The sequence below is a fragment of the Hyperolius riggenbachi genome, chromosome 2 (assembly GCF_040937935.1).
Source record: "Hyperolius riggenbachi isolate aHypRig1 chromosome 2, aHypRig1.pri, whole genome shotgun sequence".
NCBI lineage: Eukaryota > Metazoa > Chordata > Amphibia > Anura > Hyperoliidae > Hyperolius > Hyperolius riggenbachi.
The window spans coordinates 489,244,882-489,262,779 of NC_090647.1; the positions used below are offsets into that span (position 1 = coordinate 489,244,882).

The window sequence follows — 17,898 nt, forward strand, 5'->3', positions numbered from 1 at the left end:
GGTTTTATCAAAGTTGGACATTTTGTTAGATATTGAAAACATGATCTTTTCCATGAGATACATTTCCAGAATTTTATTGATGAGAGCTTGGGTACAAATAGACGGGGATTTCCACTCCTTGGCAATCAAGGACTGCGCTCCAAAACTGGACCAAAAGAGAGTTCTGAAATTGAGCCAGGAGAGGGGATTTCATGTGGAGTAAAGCTACTCAGGGATCGAAGGGTATATGAACTTTCAGGACCCTAGAAGCTAACTGAATACAGGAGCACCGGAGTTTAGATACCTCAGGGCACGACCACCAGCAATGGAGTTGGTCAGCTGTGAGGCCGCAACAACAAAAACACTTATCAGAGGACGACAGACCAAGGTTGCTCGTAAACTATGCCAGCGCGAATCTACGCATCGTAGTCAGCAACTACGCATTGTAGTTCATAGACGAAGTTTAAAAACTGCGCAGAAAAAGTGGGATCAGCGCATCACCAGGCCGCCCCTGAATGGCCTCAGCTCAAAGATGCGCTGAGCCCCCCCAGGAACTACGAACGCACCTTGAACCAAACAGAGGCTCTGCATATACACCAAAGAAACACTAACAAGTGGGAGCAGCTGACCAGAATTAAATCAAACACAGCAAAGAAATGAACAGCGCTACTTAAAAACAGATGAGTGCTTACCTGCAAAAAAGTGCACACCCCACTCATGGGATTCAAATACACAATGAGCACACACATGACCTGTCTACCACTTGGAGGATGTTAGTTTCACTAACAATTTGCAATTGTTAGGTACTTGTCCCTCCCACTGTCGTAGAAGTCTTTCCTCCATGGGAGGGGACCTAACACTAACTAAAACCTACCTGTGCATATGCATAGCCTGGGCGCGCTACCAGTTTAAAAACTACGTGTACGTATTTCCACGTAGTCTTACTCCCGCTATGCGAAGCTTCGCCCGCTACGCGTAGTTGACTTATGTATTGCAAAGTCAACTACGCGTGCCGTAACTGCGTCTATACGGATCATTGCCCATGTGCAGAAACATTATTGCCCTTCTATACGTACACCATTCCGCATAGGAAGGGGGATTGAGGGGGATTGTACGCATACATTAGTTCACCCATGCGCATAGTTAGTGGATTATTGCGGACATTTTTCCGCATAAAGGCATAAGCGTCCGCATCAACTACGCTTCGCGCTACGCGAAACTTCTGTATTTTAATGAGTAGTCTACGAAATGCAAATGTAGCAAAGTTTCTGATTTAGTAGCCATAGTTTGCGAAGCGTAATTGCAGAAAACTACGCGTAGTTCCAGCGTAGCAAAGTTGGCTGACTACGACCATCCCTATGACAGACCCAGAGAGTACAGGCCACTGGGGGTCCTGTACCAATCATAAAGGATCCTGTACACCCTCTCTTTCATAGTGCAGTTGATAGATGACCTAGCAAGGCCATGAAAAATTCAATCCCAGAGCTCTGTAGAGAGCACCATAACAAATCTATCTTCCCATTTGGCCATAGCAGGAGTAGCAATGATAAGCTTATCATACCAAACCTTATAATATTGGAAACAAGGCCAAGGATTTAAGAGGATAGGAGTGGAATAATTTTATAAAGGAAGATGGTTGCATGTTCATACCCTGCTTAGACCTGGAAGCCAAGAAGTAGCGCACCTGGAGGTATCTGAGAAAATGGGAGGGTAAATTTAGATCTACCCTTTTCCAAGGTAAGAGGGGTAGATTCACAAAAGAGGCTTCTTACTCTCAAACAACCATGGGTAAGCCATGCATGTCAGTCTTGTCCTGGGGGGGGGGGGGGGGAGTCTATATTAAAAAGGACGGATTTGTCCAGAAAACTCAATCTCAAAACATCCAGACTTCTAGACAAGCCTCTCCAGATGCATAGAGAATCCTTAATAATAGAAAGGGGGCGGTCAGGTGGTAAAATGGGGCGTTTGGTCTACAGCAAAGAGGCCAATGGGAAAAGGGAAATCAATGTGGCCTCTAAATCAACCCATCTCGTGGAACTGGGCCTGGAGGACCATTGAGCCAGTTGGCCAGTCTAGAGGCTTGGAAGTACTAAGGAAGCTTAGGTGCTCCCAAACCTCTGCGGGATCTAGCACTGGCTAAATCCTGGCATCAAATCCTTGACTGTTTGCCTGCCTAAACAAACGACACAAAATGAGATAGCAGTATTTTAATATCAGAGGTGGAAACCTGGATGGGTAGAGAGTGGAACAGATAGAGGGATCTTTGAGAGGGCAGTCATTTTAAGGGGGCGTTGATCCTGCCCAAAAGTGTGAGGTTAAAATTGTTCCATTCTCTCAGGAGGGCGTGTAGTTTGGAAATCATGGGAACATAAATGGCACCGTAAAGACGATCCAATGTAGGGGTGATATGTACACCCAAGTATTTCATCCTATTCAACTGTAGTCTGAACTGGAAGGAAGCAGCCAAGAACTCCTGTTGGGTAGAAGACAGAAGGGCATAGTCTTTGTTCACCTTGAATCCAGACACTGCACAAAAATGATCCAAAATTTTAAACAGAGATGGAAGCGATACATAGGGGGAAGATAAAGTAAAAGCCGTATCATCGGCAAACATTGCCACCTTAAACTCTCTGCCACCCACCTTTACACCTGAGATGTCACAGCAATAGCCAATGGGTCGATGCATAAAGCAAATAGAAGGGGAGAGAGAGGGGAAGAGGGTTTACATTTTTAATAGCCATGTGGTAATTTTGGCACCTGTATGTGTCGGATGGTGGAGTGTCTATAATGTTACTAATATTCTACTATCACCCATCCTAATCTAATTGTTACATTAACCTTCCCCTAGGTTTGCCTAACACTAGCCACCCCACCAACATCTAACGCTTCCCCAACCACCACCACCACCACCACCAAAGCCTAACACTAACCTACCCCCATAGCTACCCCAGATATTCATCGCCATTATGCTGACTCCCTACTGGCTGTCTCCCTACTTGGCTTACATTGATCACACGGTAAGGAGACAATAAAAGCAGCTTCTGACTGACTCCCAGAGCTCTGCCATCATAAGAGACAGCAGAATGGGTGGCCTGAGGTTCCCAACATGCGGTGTGGATGGCGGTTGTGGACGGTTTGGGCGGCAATTTGTCGGTATCCAGCATTTTCTGGCAACAGCGGTCACTGGTCCTTAAGGGGGCAGAGACCGCTGGTATTTAAGTGGTTAACAAAACAATAATTTTTCCTAAATTTAAGACATTTTTCCTCTTTTTTTTTTTTTTATATGAAAATAAGATATATCCATTAATATACTGACATTAAAAACCCCATCTACCCTCTAAAAATAATATACAATATAGGATAGTTATGGTGACCACAAAGTGAAAATAAGATACTGTATATCCATTAATATACTGACATTAAAAAACCCATCTACCCTCTTAGGCCTTATTTACACCTAAAATTAAAAATGAAACGCAAGCGGTTTGCGTTTTTGTGCGCTTTTTCCCTCCCGGTGCTCCCTGGCGCTCTGTGTATCTGGTAAAAGTGCTTTTCTAAGCGCTTCTCCAGGTCGGTTTTGTAATTCACTCCGTGACACAGATGAGGAAGTAAACTCTTTGACCCGGAAAAGAATAAATACAATCAAAAATGCAAATGCAATCGTTGCATAAAGCGGTTTTTGTGATCGTTTATTGCTCTTCCTATACCTTCCATTGCAGTAAAAATGCCCCAAAAATGGTACAGGCACCGCTTTGCTGAACACACAGTGCACGAACCGCGCTGATATGAACCTTCTCATACATATTCATTGCACCAACATTTTGTGGGCGAATTTAAAAACCGCCTGCGCTTGAAAAAAAGGCTGAAAACGCCCCTAGTGTTAACGAGCCCTAATATACAATATAGGATAGTTATGGTGACCACAAAGCCAAAGTGCAGTCGTCAGATAAACCAGCACATCTCCAAAGCCTACAAAATGGGCTGATTTTGCAGAGAATTAGCGGTTTATAAGACTTAGCTCTGAAGTGGTTAATCTGGGATTTTCTAGAATTCTTAAGCAGTAATCAGTTGTATATTGGCCTAATTTACTGGAGTTACTTTTCCAAGTTTAAGATTATTGGAAATTGTGAGTGATCCTGTAAAGCCTTATTAACCACTTCACTTCTGCTAGTACAGATACCTCTTGGTATTGGGCTTTTCTTTTGCTGTGAAAGGATACAACCGAGGACCTAAAAAATAAAAAATCCACTTACTTCCGGCTTCCTCCAGCCCCTGCCAGCCGTCCTGTGCCCACGCCGCAGCTCCGCTCCACGCTGGTGGTCCGGGGTCCCCTCTGGTGAAAAATGCTGACTGCACATGCGCGAGCGGCTCTAAGAGTAGCAGTGACGTCATCCGGACTGTACTGTGCAGGCACAGTAGTTCTGCGCCTGCGAAGAACAGCCCGGATGACGTCTGTGCGACTCAATGAGCCGAACAGTGGAATGCAAGAAGATGGAGTAAGATGTCGACCTGGCGAGGTCGGCCTCTGCGCCAGAGGGGCCGGGAGCCAACGGAGCTGGAGGAAGCCTGAGATAAGTGGATTTATTTTTATTTTCTTCCTCGGACCTTTCTGTAAAGCTGAATGAAACCCAGCATTTCTTTTTTGCTCTAAAAGATTATTTACAGCATATTATATACTACCACCATTTTTTTTTTTTACTAGAACAGCATTCAATTAGTTAAACACAGGACTTACAAGTTCCCTGCAGAGAAAGCTGGACGCATCCAAACTGGAAATAATGTTATCTTGTGTTTACATTCTTCACTTGATACAATTAAGTAAATACTTCTCTGAAAGTGCAGACACTCCTGAACAGTCAGACACTCTGAAAGCATTTCTGCTCGAAATTCAAGCTAAATAAACCAGTTCTGAATAAAATGCAAAGGCAGCTCTCAGAGCAAAAAAAACTGTACTTTGGGAACTTGTAATTTCTAAATGAGTAATAATACTTATGCACAAAAGCAAATATGATAACTGTATGGCTTATAAAAAGTAGGAAAACATGTTTTTATTGAATATTATGTCAGGGTTTTATACCGCTTTAAGCTGCGTACATATGTAGGGCTACCTCAGCTGAGAAGTGAGAACCTAATGTGCGTACAGCAGCCCCAACAATCCCTTGATATACTAACGTTCAATCTGCCACAGAGGATCAACTTGGCCAACAGCTTTGTTCTTTCCCTCTTCCCAGGGGCAGCTCCAAAATTTTTTTAGATAGGGATGCTAGGCAGGATCCACTGGTAAGGTAGCCAGGTACCTGCAGCAAGCGTAGAGTGCAACAGCAAAGAATGGGCATGGCCAAACACTGGAAAGTGGGTGTGGTCATTATGGGTCATGTTGCAGTGGGTACTAGGTGCTAAATACATTTTTGGGCCAAGCTGAAGTTGATGCTATGTAAATTTGGGTGACAAGTTTTAGTGGCTGCTAAATACATTTTGGGCCAGGTTGCAGTGGGGGCTAAGTATATTTGGGGGTGTCAAAATCCAGTGGTTGCAAAGTACTTTTGGGTGCAGCAGATGCTGAATGCATTTTGGAATCAGATTACAGTGGGTGCTTTTTACATTTAAAGAGAGCCTGGAGCCTTTTCTAAAAATCCTCTTTTTTTATCTTTAGCAAAATCAGCAGTGCTAAAACGCCGCCTTCCTGTGGCAGAAGGATGTCATTAAACCCCCCAAATACTGAGGCAAAAAGAGCCATAAGCTCTGCCTCGATCAGGAAGCGCTCCCCACATTTTGCCCCGGGGATTGCGACGGGAGGGGTTAATGACATTGTTCTGCCGTGGGAATGCAGCATTTTAGCACTGCTGATATTGCAGAAGATAAATGTCAAATAAAAATAGGATTTTTAGAAGGCTTCAGACTCTCTTTAAGGGCAATGCTACAGCAGATGCAAAGTACATGGGGGTGCTATACTGCGGTGCATACTGTGGTTCATACCATGACCAGGGCCGGATTTGTACTCTTTACCGCCACTGTCACCAGCCGCCCCCCTTCAGTATAGGTAGCGAGATGACACCCCCCCCCCCCAGTATAAGTAGCCAGATAACTCCTCCCCCCTCCCCAGTATAGGTAGCCAGAGGACTCCTCCACTCTTCCCTCTAGTATATGTAGCCAGATGACTCCTTCCCCCTTTCACTCCAGTATAGGTAGCCAGATGACTCCCTTAATCCATCCTTTTCCCACCCCCGCACTTTTCAGTATAGGTAGCCAGCTCGCCTTAACACCACAGCAGCCATCAGTGTCAGTCATTTCTCCACTCGTCTCCAGTGCAGAAGCTTCCTCTTCCTTTCCGTCTCCAATACTGCCCAAGTCCATAGCCGCTGGCCACAATGCAGACATGCACGGAGAGCAAGGTGGCTGTTTCACAGGCGGCTAGTAGCAGAGTACTGCAGTCAGGCGCTCGCCTGATCTCCCTGCATTGCAGCATTTGCAAGCTTGCAAATGCTGCACCAGTTTAGCCTTTTGCTTAGGTGCCCCTGCTCCTGTGGTGCCCTAGACCATGGCCTAGGTGGCCTTGGCCTAAATCCGGCCCTGACCATGACCCACCGCAGTGGCCCATTGTTAATCTAGCTACTGTTGCATTGTTGCATTGGAGAATCATTCTTTATGCCATCTCACTGCCTATACAGTCCTATGAATAAAGTTATTTTATTAATGAGATAGAAATGTTCTTCTGCTAATCTCTTCATGTTTCCTCTGCAGGGAGACAGCGGTGGACCTTTAGTTACCAGAACAAATTCCTTGTGGTGGCTGGTGGGTGACACAAGCTGGGGCACTGGCTGCGCCAATCGCAATAAGCCCGGAGTCTATGGGAATATCACAGTTTTCCTGGAATGGATCTATCACCAGATGCAGGTATGCTGATATTCAGATTATCACGCCGGCATCCATGTTGCTACATGTTCGCTTACACTCTATAAGGCAGAGTTTACAGAGACGGAAAACACTGGAGGACAAAAGTAATCCAGAAAACCTACAGATTTTTTTTTTTTTTTTTTTTTTTTTTTTTTACAAAACAAAAAAATCCCAAGCAGACCTGAACTCAGAACTCCTCTCTGCTCAACAAGTTAAGCAACAGCATAATAACCTTTAAAGAAAAATATTTATTTGTTACAACTGATGCAAATCTTACAATAAATCTGCAGTGTATCTACTTCCTGATTCATGGAAGCAGACATATTGTTTACATCCAGTGCTTTCAAATGAGCTTATCTGCCTTATCTGCAGTGGCAGTCATGTGATACAGTGGAGAGATCAAATTACAACTTGTGATTAGTCACAAATGAGGAGGAATTAGGCTAAACTCTCTAAATACATACAGGGTGCATTTCTCTAGGTTTTCCTTCTGTCCTGTGCAAGAATACACCAATATGGGGGCTTTAAATAAATCTAGGGTTTACGTATTATTACCCACATGAGTGCTGCAATTTTTTGCTAGTCAATAGCTGATAATGTTCTTCTTTGCTCTCCTCCATTGCTCTTTAACTCACAAACTTTCGTAAATAAATCCTTACGCGATATAACTTAAAGAGAACCCGAGGTGGGTTTGAAGAATGTGATCTACATACAGAGGCTGGATCTGTCTATACAGCCCAGCCTCTGTCGGTATCCCAAACCCCCTTAAGGTCCCCCTGCACTCTGCAATCAGACATAAATCACAGAGTTCTGCAGGAGGCGGGGAGAACAGCAGACTGACACTATAGAGAAAAACACAGCCACTGCGACACGCTGTGTGTTGACAGTGAGGCTGTGATTTATGAGGGATTCCAGAGTGCAGGAGGACCTTAGGGGGGTTTGGGATAGTAACAGAGGCTGGGCTGTATAGGCAGATCCAGCCTCTGTATGCAGATCATTCTTCAACCCACCTCGGGTTCTCTTTAAAGGACAATTGAAGTCAGAGGCTGCCATATTTCTTGGATATGGAGGCTGCAATATGTCTTCCCTTTTGAACAAAACCCGTTGCCAGGCTGTCCTGCTGATTGTCTGCCTCTAATACTATATACTATATATTATAATACTAGAATAGCCATAGACCCTGAACAAGCATGCAGATCAGGTGCTCTAACTGAAGTCTGACTGAAATAGTTGCATGTTTGTTTCAGGAGTGTGATTCAGACACTGCTGATGCTGAAATGATGAGCAGGACTGCCAGGCAAATGGTATCGTTTAAAAGTAAAAAAAAATATAGCAGCCTCCATATAGCTCTCACTTCAGGTTCTTTTTAACTTCTAGACTTCCAACTTTCTGCACTTGTTGCCTAAATCATTCAGGTTTTCAGTCCTATGGCCTGGTGCACACCAAAAACCGCAAAATGCTAGCAGATTTTGAAACGCTTTTTCTTCTTTTTCTGTAGCGTTTCAGCTAGCATTTTGCGGTTTTGGTGTAGTAGATTTCATGTATTGTCACAGTAAAGCTGTTACTGAACAGCTACTGTAACAAAAAACGCCTGCAAAACCGCTCTGAAGTGCCGTTTTTCAGAGCGGTTTGCGGTTTTCCTATACTTAACATTGAGGCAAAAACGCCTCCGCAATCCAAAATCTGCAGCAGCCCGGGAGTATGCGTTTCTGCAAAACGCCTCCTGCTCTGGTGTGCACCAGCCCATTGAAATACATTACCCTAGCGGATGCGCACCCGCAAGCGGATTGCAAACCGCAGCCGAACCGCTCTGGTGTGCACTAGGCCTATGTGCACTAAGGCTTGGTTTATATTGCACGGATCAAAAACTGATCTGGTAAAAACGTATTTGTTTTTGGATCAGTTTTTAACATTGGGCAGCAGTTTTTTCCGTTAATCGAAATTATCGCAGACTCCCTATACTTGCATTCTGTTCGCAGGAGCAGAGCAAAAGGATCTGCTTTGAACGGACTGATGTGAACAGATCTGTTTGCATCTGTTGGGATCTGTTTCGTTGCGCTGAATTTACCTTTTTTGTGTGGAATGTGAACCGGGTCTTACAGATCCAGCTGAGAGACTAGCTTGTTTTGGCTTGTTTTGAACTGAGGTAGGCATAATTCTGCAGGACAGGATAGGTGGTAGAATAGCTGAAACACTATAATTTTCCAGGAATTAGATTTCTGTTCTCATAATTATTAACAGTGATTAGCTAAACATTAAAAAAAAAAGTAAATCATCCTGAATCTGCCCATGCAAATTTCATGGCCCTGGAGAAAAGTAATTGGCATTTTTCGAATATTTTGCCTGTCACTTGCAATCAAGCTTGGATATGTCGCATTGCAGTAAAGGAAGAAATTTACCTTCAATGACCTTCGTTGTCAAAGCAGAATATCTTGTCTGTCTTCATTCTTTCAAGCTGGGAGGGGATCCTATCCCAAGTGTGAAGGTGTGGCAGACTGAAGGCAGAATTTTGTTGCCAATAGTGTGGGCAGTGCTGTGATCTCTGTTAGGTTTCTAATTCTTCTGCATCCCTGCAGGAAACAATCCCTCTCAGGCCTGGGACACACCAAAACCCGCTAGCAGATCCGCAAAATGCTAGCAGATTTTGAAAAGCTTTTTCTTATTTTTCTGTAGCATTTCAGCTAGCATTTTGCGGTTTTAGGAAGCGTTTTTGGTGTAGTGGATTTCATATATTGTTACAGTAAAGCTGTTACTGAACAGCTTCTGTAACAAAAACGCCTGCAAAACCGCTCTGAACTGCTGTTTTTCAGAGCGGTTTGCGTTTTCCCTATACTTTACATTGGAGGCAAAAACGCCTCCGCAATCCAAAAAATGCCTTACCCCGGGAGTATGCGTTTCAGCAAAACGCCACCCACTCTGGTGTGAACCACCCCATTGAGATACACTTACCAAGTGTATCCACAGCCGCAAGCAGCTGCAAAAAACGCCAAAAAACCCGCTCGGTGTGCACCAGCCCTCACTGCCTGTCCCACAGACACTATAAAGGATCTCCCTGAAATTCCACCTTTAGACTAGTTTCACACCAGGACGTTGCGTTTTAGGGGACGTTATGGTCGCATAACGTGCCCCTAACGCAACGCCTGGTGCTCTCTAAGGTGGACGTCAGAGTGAGCCGCGTTGTGCAGCGTCCGTGATGCCGTGATGCGCACTCTTGGACGCATGCGGCATCACGTGGTCCCGCCTGGCCAATCGCCGCACAGAGCGGCCGCTCCAGGAAGTAAACACTGCACGTCACTGAGTGCAGTGAATATTAATTAGCCATGTGCTTGGCCGCTCTCCGCTCCTCCCCAACATTACTGCGCATGTCCAAGCAGTCTAACGCGGCTCTGCCTCTTACAAAGTACTGCATGCAGTACGTTGTGTAATGGCGCAGCGTTACTGTGTAACGCAACTTGGGCACTGTGAACGGCCCAATGATTTTTCATTGCTGTGCGGTGGGGTGCGTTACAGGCTGCACTAACGTGCGCCTGTAACGTCCCACTGTGAAACCAGCCTCAACAGCTGTCATAAGGACCCCAATATTGTTCCAAAGACCTTATTTTCTGTCTCAGTACTAGATGTCTAAGGGAGTTAGAAGTAAGGGGAAATCTTGGTCCACTGCACACAGTCTTGATAGTTTTGGGTCATGGGGGCATATTCGCAAAAGTCTGGTAAAGTTGTTGTGCGCAAAGAGTGCACAGCAATTTTATGGTTAATTTATGCTGACAATGTAGTGGGCAGTGTGCAAGGTAATGCTTTGTTAGAGTAGTATGTACTACACAAGTAACGTAATCCGTTGCCTAGGTCGTGCTAATTGCACAACACTCACTACCTCTTCGGCGTAATTAACCTCTCTGGGGTTATGATGATTATTTCCAGATTTTTTTCACAAGCTTTTAGACCCTAAAAACAATTAAAAAAGAACATACCACAGAGAGATCTGCAGCAGCTCCTGCATATAGCTCACTCAGGCACGGGATTACCGCTCTGAGCTGCAGATTTTCATCCCAAACCTAATTTGGGATTACCGCTAAGGAGGTTTAATGGTACACTTGTAATGCGTTCACTGCACACAGTAACTTTACCAGACATTTGTGAACATGACCCATGCTAAGTGAAAGTACCTTTAGGCTGCTTACACACTAAGACGTTACAGGCGCACGTTAGTGCACCTGTAACGCTCCCCCAACGCACAGCAATGTAACACAAGTGGGCTGTTCACACAGCCCACGTTGCGTTACATGTAATGCTGCGTTACATGTAACGCTGCACGTTCTCCGGAAAGTGCAGCATGCTACGGCATAGGAGCGGCTATAGCCGCGTTAGACTGTTTGCACATGCGCAGTGGGGGTGGAGAGGAGGCGGGGAGAGCCAGCTACAGTAGCCGCGCACATGGCGACTTAATATTCACTGCACTGGCGGCCGCTGATTGGCCGGCGGGACCACGTGATGCGGAGTGTCTCGCTCCGCATCACGTGGTCCCGCTGGCCAATCAGTGCCACTCTGGGAGACATTATAGGAATCGAGCCGCCTGACGCGGCTCACTCTACCGTCCTCACTTGCAGCACCATACGTTGTGTTAGGTGCACGTTATGCGACCTTAACGTAGCACCTAACGCAACGTCTTGGTGTGCAAGTAGCCTTATAGTAGTTTTAAAATTAAAAATTGGATACCTCGGTAGCGGGAAGCCTGTGGATAGTCACATCTTTCTAGCCCCCACCCCCTCTCCCCCACCCCCCCCCCCGCCATTGCAGTGAAGGCTCCTCCTAAACTCATTTAACGGAATCCCATCAAACTATTTTCTTCCGGCCGTGCTCCAGGCCATGGACAAGCGCATGCTGACTGGGCATGTGCAGGGGTGCCTCTAGTCATTTTGTCACTCCAGGCGAGAAAACCTGTGGCGCCCCCCCCCAAGCCCCTCCCCCCAGGAAAATAATCATAATGCAGCATCGTTTCACCAGAAAATAATCATAATGCGGCAGTGTTTCATCAGAAAATAATAGTAATTATCGTAATTCAGAATCGTAATTCACCAGAAAATAATCGTAATGTGGCAGTGTTTCACCAGAAAATACACTTATTGCAGCAGCATTTCACCAGAAATTAATCACAGGGCAGCAGCATTTCACCAGAAAATAATCGTAATGGGGCAGCGTTGTCAGAAAATAATCGTAATGTGGAAGCGTTTCACCAGAAAATACACTTAATCCGAGCAGAGGGAAAGAGTAGAGGGAGAGGCAGCATGAGATGTAAGAGGGGGGTAGAGAAACAGAGAGGGGGAGGGATAGACAGCATAAGATGGAAGAGGGTGCAGAGAAACAGAGGGGAGAGGGAGAGACAGCATAAGATGGAAGAGAGTGCAGAGGAACAGAGAGGGGTAGAGACAGCATAAGATGGAAGAGGGGGCAGAGGAACAGAGAGGGGAGAGGGAGAGACAGCACAGCACTAAAGCACAGGTTTACAGCTTTACCAGCCTACAGCCTAACCAGCTTTCAAAGAAAAGTCTAGTATCAAAAGAGCAGGGCACATTCTAGCAGTTATAACAGTACTGGGAGTCTGCACACAGGACAGGAAGTGTTCTTAGCAGCCTGCCTGCATATCTTCTCTTCTGCCTGTGCATGCAGCTTATCATCTCTGTCTGGAGCAGAAACTTCCCTTCTCCCGGGCTGTGTTGCTGTCTTGTGCGGGGGCGGGGCTCCAACACGGACACATCACATTCTTCTCTCTGTGACTGCATCTGTCCCCTGGCTGTCTCGCTCCAGTGTCTGTGTGCAGCCAGTGACACAGGTCGGGGGGTCAGACTGTCGGGGGCATAAGCTGGCTGGCCGCTGGCTCCTGGTTTGACTGGCGTGGGGTGGAGTTAAAGGCTGGGCCACACGAGGTAAACACTTTACCTGTGTGGCTACTGAGAAGAAGGGGCACGGCTTTAAAGAAGGAGCCTGGCAGAGAAGAGCAGTATTGATTGCTCTATTGGCTGGGGAGAAGTGGAGGTGGAGGCACTGCTGAGCACATGGTAGCGTGCCGAGCACCGGGGACTGAGTCGGGAGGTAATATAATACAAAAAAAAAAACATGGTCAGAGTAGCAGCGGTGGGGGAATACGCCTCACCACCTCATGGCGCCTCACCACCTCATGGCGCCCCAGGCAACCGCCTATACTTGCCTGGTGGGTGAGACGCCCCTGGGCATGTGCTAGTTAGGCCTGTGCATACCCAGTAGGACGAAGCTGCTCGTGCATGGAGAAAAAAAGCAGTGCATGAGTGGCTTTGCTTTATTAGACATGTGTGGACCTAACTCGAGAATGCCCAGTCAAGATGCTTTCAACCATTGCTGGGAGCTCGGCTGCAAGACACTTATTCAATGCTCTCCTGCTGCATAAGTTTAGAGGGACCCTTTGCTAGAACTATTACGGTAATTATCTAATTTGTATTTTTAAAGCCATTTCAGGGGTACTATAACTGAGTCGTATTAAACCTAGCCACATAAAAATCATATAAATCCACACATTGCAGGTATAAGGGCCAAACACACTAAATCTGCTGTATTGAACTTGGATTTTTGATTCTGTGCTGGGCTGGAATTCAGTATTTTCAGAATTTTTTGTAAAACAAAGTAAACATGCGTCAAGTAATCACACAACCAGTGATGAGTGAAAATGCAAATATTCTTTTCGCATTAATTTTCGCGAAAATAATTTTTGGTATTCGAGAAAAAAGTTTTCATATTCATTTCGAGTTTATAGCGATAAAAATACAATTTTTTTTGTGTTTTGCAGTAAAATAGTCACGGTAAAATATAGTTTTATGTGTTTTCGCATCAAAATATCAATTTTACATGTTTTTGCAATAAAAATATAGATGTTTGCGTTTTTGCCATAAACGTAAAAACGCGAACATTTATGAAATTGCTGAGAAGCCCCTATGAAGAGATGGACTAGTCCAAAACCTGTTGCTTCTTTCAGATTTCTACTACCTACTGTAAGTGACAGCAACATAGGAGAAAAGTAATTTAGGGCTTATTTTACTCTGGAAAAAACGTACTTCTTATTTGTCTATGTTTGCACATATTTTAAATTTTACAATTTTTCACCATAGTGCCCCTTTAAGGATGTAAGTGAGGGTGAGGAAAGATTTCACAATGGGCAAGCACTGTCTAAATCCTTTATAAATCAATATTGTAAAAATAAGCAATTGTAATCATTACTTTATATTCAGTAAAGTTTCTACATACCTGGAAATGAATACAAAAAATGTGTAGTCCAGAATAAGTTATATGCAATGTATTTTTGGTAAACACTTGTATGTTTATAAGCAAGTAAAATTAAAAAGTTCCAATTATTTCTTTTTTTTTTTCAGACCTACTGAGGATGATGATACATCTGAATCCAGTCTGGATGCAACCATTCTCCTCTCATCCGCACATTTCCTAGCGACTGATCATGTATAAATAAGAAGGCGCTGTGCGTTTTTCTTATCCGCACTGTTTTTCCTTACCTCTTTTTTTATCCTTACGGGTGTTTTTAAAAGAAGTTTTACATCTGATCTTCCAGACCATGTGAAAACTTCATAGGAAGAAAGCCACTTCTGATCACAGATGAGGGTTATATGATGAAAGCACTCATGGCGCCCTCTCCTGGACAATCTGCACATTTTTCTAACTTATTTGATTTTATTTTATTTTTTGTGTCATTTGTTTAATGTAAATAGCTGTATAATAATGTGATATGAAATGACCTTAAATAGGTTTACTCCAGATGCCATTTGAAATAGTTTGTTATTCATTTTATTTCACAACTAATGACTTGAACCTGACCATCTGTGGATAAAATGTTGATTATTTAATGTACTTTGTGAAAACGTGTTTTTAAAAAAGAGAATGTTACCAAGGATTTCTATAGATTTTTACAATTCAAGGAGAAGAAAAAAGATAAAATGATGTATTTTGTAAGACTACTGTAGTGTTCCGAGTGATGATTTAAAGGGAATCTGAACTAAAATAAACTTACAATATAATGAATTGTATGTTCAGTACAGCTAAGAAATAAAACATTAGTAGCAAAGAACAGAGTCTCAAACTGTTTCCAGTAAAGGAAGAGTTAGAAACTCAGTTGTTATCTATGCAAACAAAATCCGCTCTGAGCTCTCTGACCCAACTTGGGTTGGAGAAAGTCCTATTTTTTGAAGCACTTAGGGCGCGTTTCCACTTGAGCGGCAACCGCCGCGAATCCGCAGAGTTTCCCCGCAGGCGAATAGTGCGGGGAAACTCTGCCATAGGGTGCAATGGTAACGCCGGCCGAATTGCTACCACTAGCAATTCGGCCGGCTTTTCCATCCGAATCGGCGTGGGAGGCTGCGGATCCGATAGCCGTGCATGGCACGGCTGATGGGATTCGTCTGCTTTCCCCGCAGACCCAGAAGAGCCGTCTCGCGTCTCGCAGACGCGCGCCGCTCAAGTGGAATCGTGCCCTTATACATCAAAGAAACAGTGAGACACTGCTTCAAATAAGGTTTTACTGCAGGGAAGTTCAAAGGGTCATTTAGCTCTGCATTAATTTATAGTTGAAAATACAAGGTGTGGGTTATAATTGCATATATGACCGTATAATGCAATGTTCTAAAAAAAATAAAAAAAAATAAGCTATATAACTGAAAATAAGAATCTGATAAAGCTACTAAAGTACAATTCATTATATCATCAGTTTGTTTTTTGTTTGTTTTTTTTGCTTCAGTGTCACTTTAATTGTCTTATACAGGGTTTCAATGGCAGCCCTTAAAATTCAAAGACGCATAAGGCTGCTTTGACAGTGGGACGTTACAAGCGCACGTTAGAGCAGCCTGTAACGCAGCCCACGCCACAGTAATGAAAAATCAATGGGCTGTTCAGTGCCCACGTTGCGTTACATTGTAACGCTGCACGCCAAATGAAAGTACTGCGTGCAGTACGTTGTACGCGGCTAAGCCGCATCAGACTGTTTGCACATGCTCAGTAATGTTGGAAGAGGAGGTCTCCCCTCCTCCTCCGTGGCCAGCCACATGGCTAATTAATATTCACTGCACTGTGTGACGTGCAGTGTTTACTTCCTGGAGCGGCCGCTCTGTGTAGCGATTGGCTGGCGGGACCGCGTGATGCGGATCACGTGGTCTCCGTATCGCACAGCACAAAAAAGGCGCACCAAGAGCTGCATAATGCAGCTCTAGGTAGCGTCCTCCTCCAACACCACCAGGCGTTGCGTTAGGGGCACGTTACAAAAGTAACAAACAAAAGTATTTTAAATAAAGCAGAGGGACACCAAGAGCCCTAATAGTGTAATTCGTCTTGGGGACAACAAAATAAATGAGAAGTTAAAATTATACTTACATACCCAGAGGTGCCGAGCTCGCTGATATAATACAGATGCTGTGACTCCTACTGTATTTTGCCTGAGGAAGCGGGATGTATGGCCCGTGAAACGCGTGGCATTGTTTTTGGAGTTCCGAATAAATTGTTGACTGTCTGAATCGCAGTCCTTGCCTGTGTCTGTTTGGAGGGGGTAAGACCACCGCTGCCTCCTCTGTTTAACCAGCTGGTTTTTTAAGTTCATTTAATTACCTTTTATTCTTTTGGCGCCTCTGCATCTTGTACACTAAAAGTATTTTAAAAGTGCCTATAATCAGGCCATACCTTGAAAGCCACTCCTTAAAGGTGCACTATGGCGAACAGGAGCTCAAATGGTGCAGTATGTCACAGTACCAGAAGTATATAAAATATGCGGATGGATTATACTCACAAAGGTGGGTTGCAGAAGGGCAACCGACCACTAGAAGCAGGTGGAGATGTATAACCCCGACTCCACTCGGGTGACCAGACGGAGCTGGTGATGGTCGCACTCTTGATAAAAAGCAAACCTCAAATGACCTAAATTGGCCAAAGAGGGTTGATCCCTCTCCAAAAGGAGGGTGAAGGCACAGGATAAAGAGAAGCCCAGAGAAGATAAAATGCGTTAAAAACAATTAAAATTAAAAAAAAAAAGTGAGGTAGCTTACCTCAATGAAGACAAATTCACGTATTAATAGAATTTGATTGCACTGGCAACACGTTTTGTAGGTGCATACCCACTTCCTCAGGCCAAATAGCAGTGCCCACAATCATCAAACAAGGCACTTAATGCAACAGCACTGACAGCATATCAAAAACCTAATTATACCTATAACAAATACTACAGATATTACAGACACTACTATTTGTTGATGCATCAAACATTTTACTGTAAATTTCGATCATTTCACGATCGTTTTATCTAATCAAACATGCCACTTTCAAAAAAACTGATTCTCGGAATTCTCATGGACTGATCGGAAGTTTAGCAGAAATCTTGCACGCTTACCAGTAACGAATTTGCTCATGACTACTTACAAAATACTCAGGGTAGGAACACACTAGGCAGAAACACTAGCGTTGCGGAAAACGCATTGAAAACGCACATAATGCAAGTCAATGGGCCGCATGAAAAAACGCATGTTTGCATTCTGCAATGCGTTTTTAAAATCGCTGGTCTTGCTGCATATTTTCCCCAAAAGCATCTAAAACACTTCTACACTTTGCAGAAAACTGAAAGACAAGTGTAATCCCTGCATTACAGCAGCTAATGTAATTTATAGAGAAAACTGACAAATTGCGTAAGATGTCAGTTTTTTTTTCTGCATGCGAAATCTGCATTAAAGTGTGACCTTGCTTATTGATTAACATGAGTTCTCAGTTGAAGTCAGTTTTTCTGTGCAGAAAACGCGTACGAAAGCCGGTAAGTGTGACCCCTGCCTCATAATGAAAGGCAATAGTGACACAAAGGTATTGCGTTTTAATGCGTTTTGTATGCATTTTTTAATGCGTTTCTTTTTTAAAAATCAAATTTGATGATGTATTTCTGCTTCCAGTTGATTTCCCAGTGAATTGCATAAAATGCATAAAGAAAGCATGCAAAACGTATATATGCGAACCGCAAACACATTA

At 44.1% G+C, this 17,898-nt stretch overlaps 1 protein-coding gene across 4 annotated transcripts in view; it reads left to right on the plus strand.

Moving 5' to 3' along the window:
- Positions 1 to 15,162, plus strand: part of TMPRSS2 (transmembrane serine protease 2) — a 279,553-nt gene extending 264,391 nt beyond the window's left edge. For all 4 annotated transcript variants that reach the window (XM_068270391.1, XM_068270389.1, XM_068270388.1 and 1 more), the window contains 2 exons: positions 6,721 to 6,873; positions 14,268 to 15,162. In XM_068270391.1, the coding sequence (XP_068126492.1) occupies positions 6,721 to 6,873; positions 14,268 to 14,276 (162 nt within the window). In that variant the 3' untranslated portion in view covers positions 14,277 to 15,162. The remainder of the gene's footprint in view (positions 1 to 6,720; positions 6,874 to 14,267) is intronic.
- The last annotated feature ends 2,736 nt before the right edge of the window (positions 15,163 to 17,898 follow it).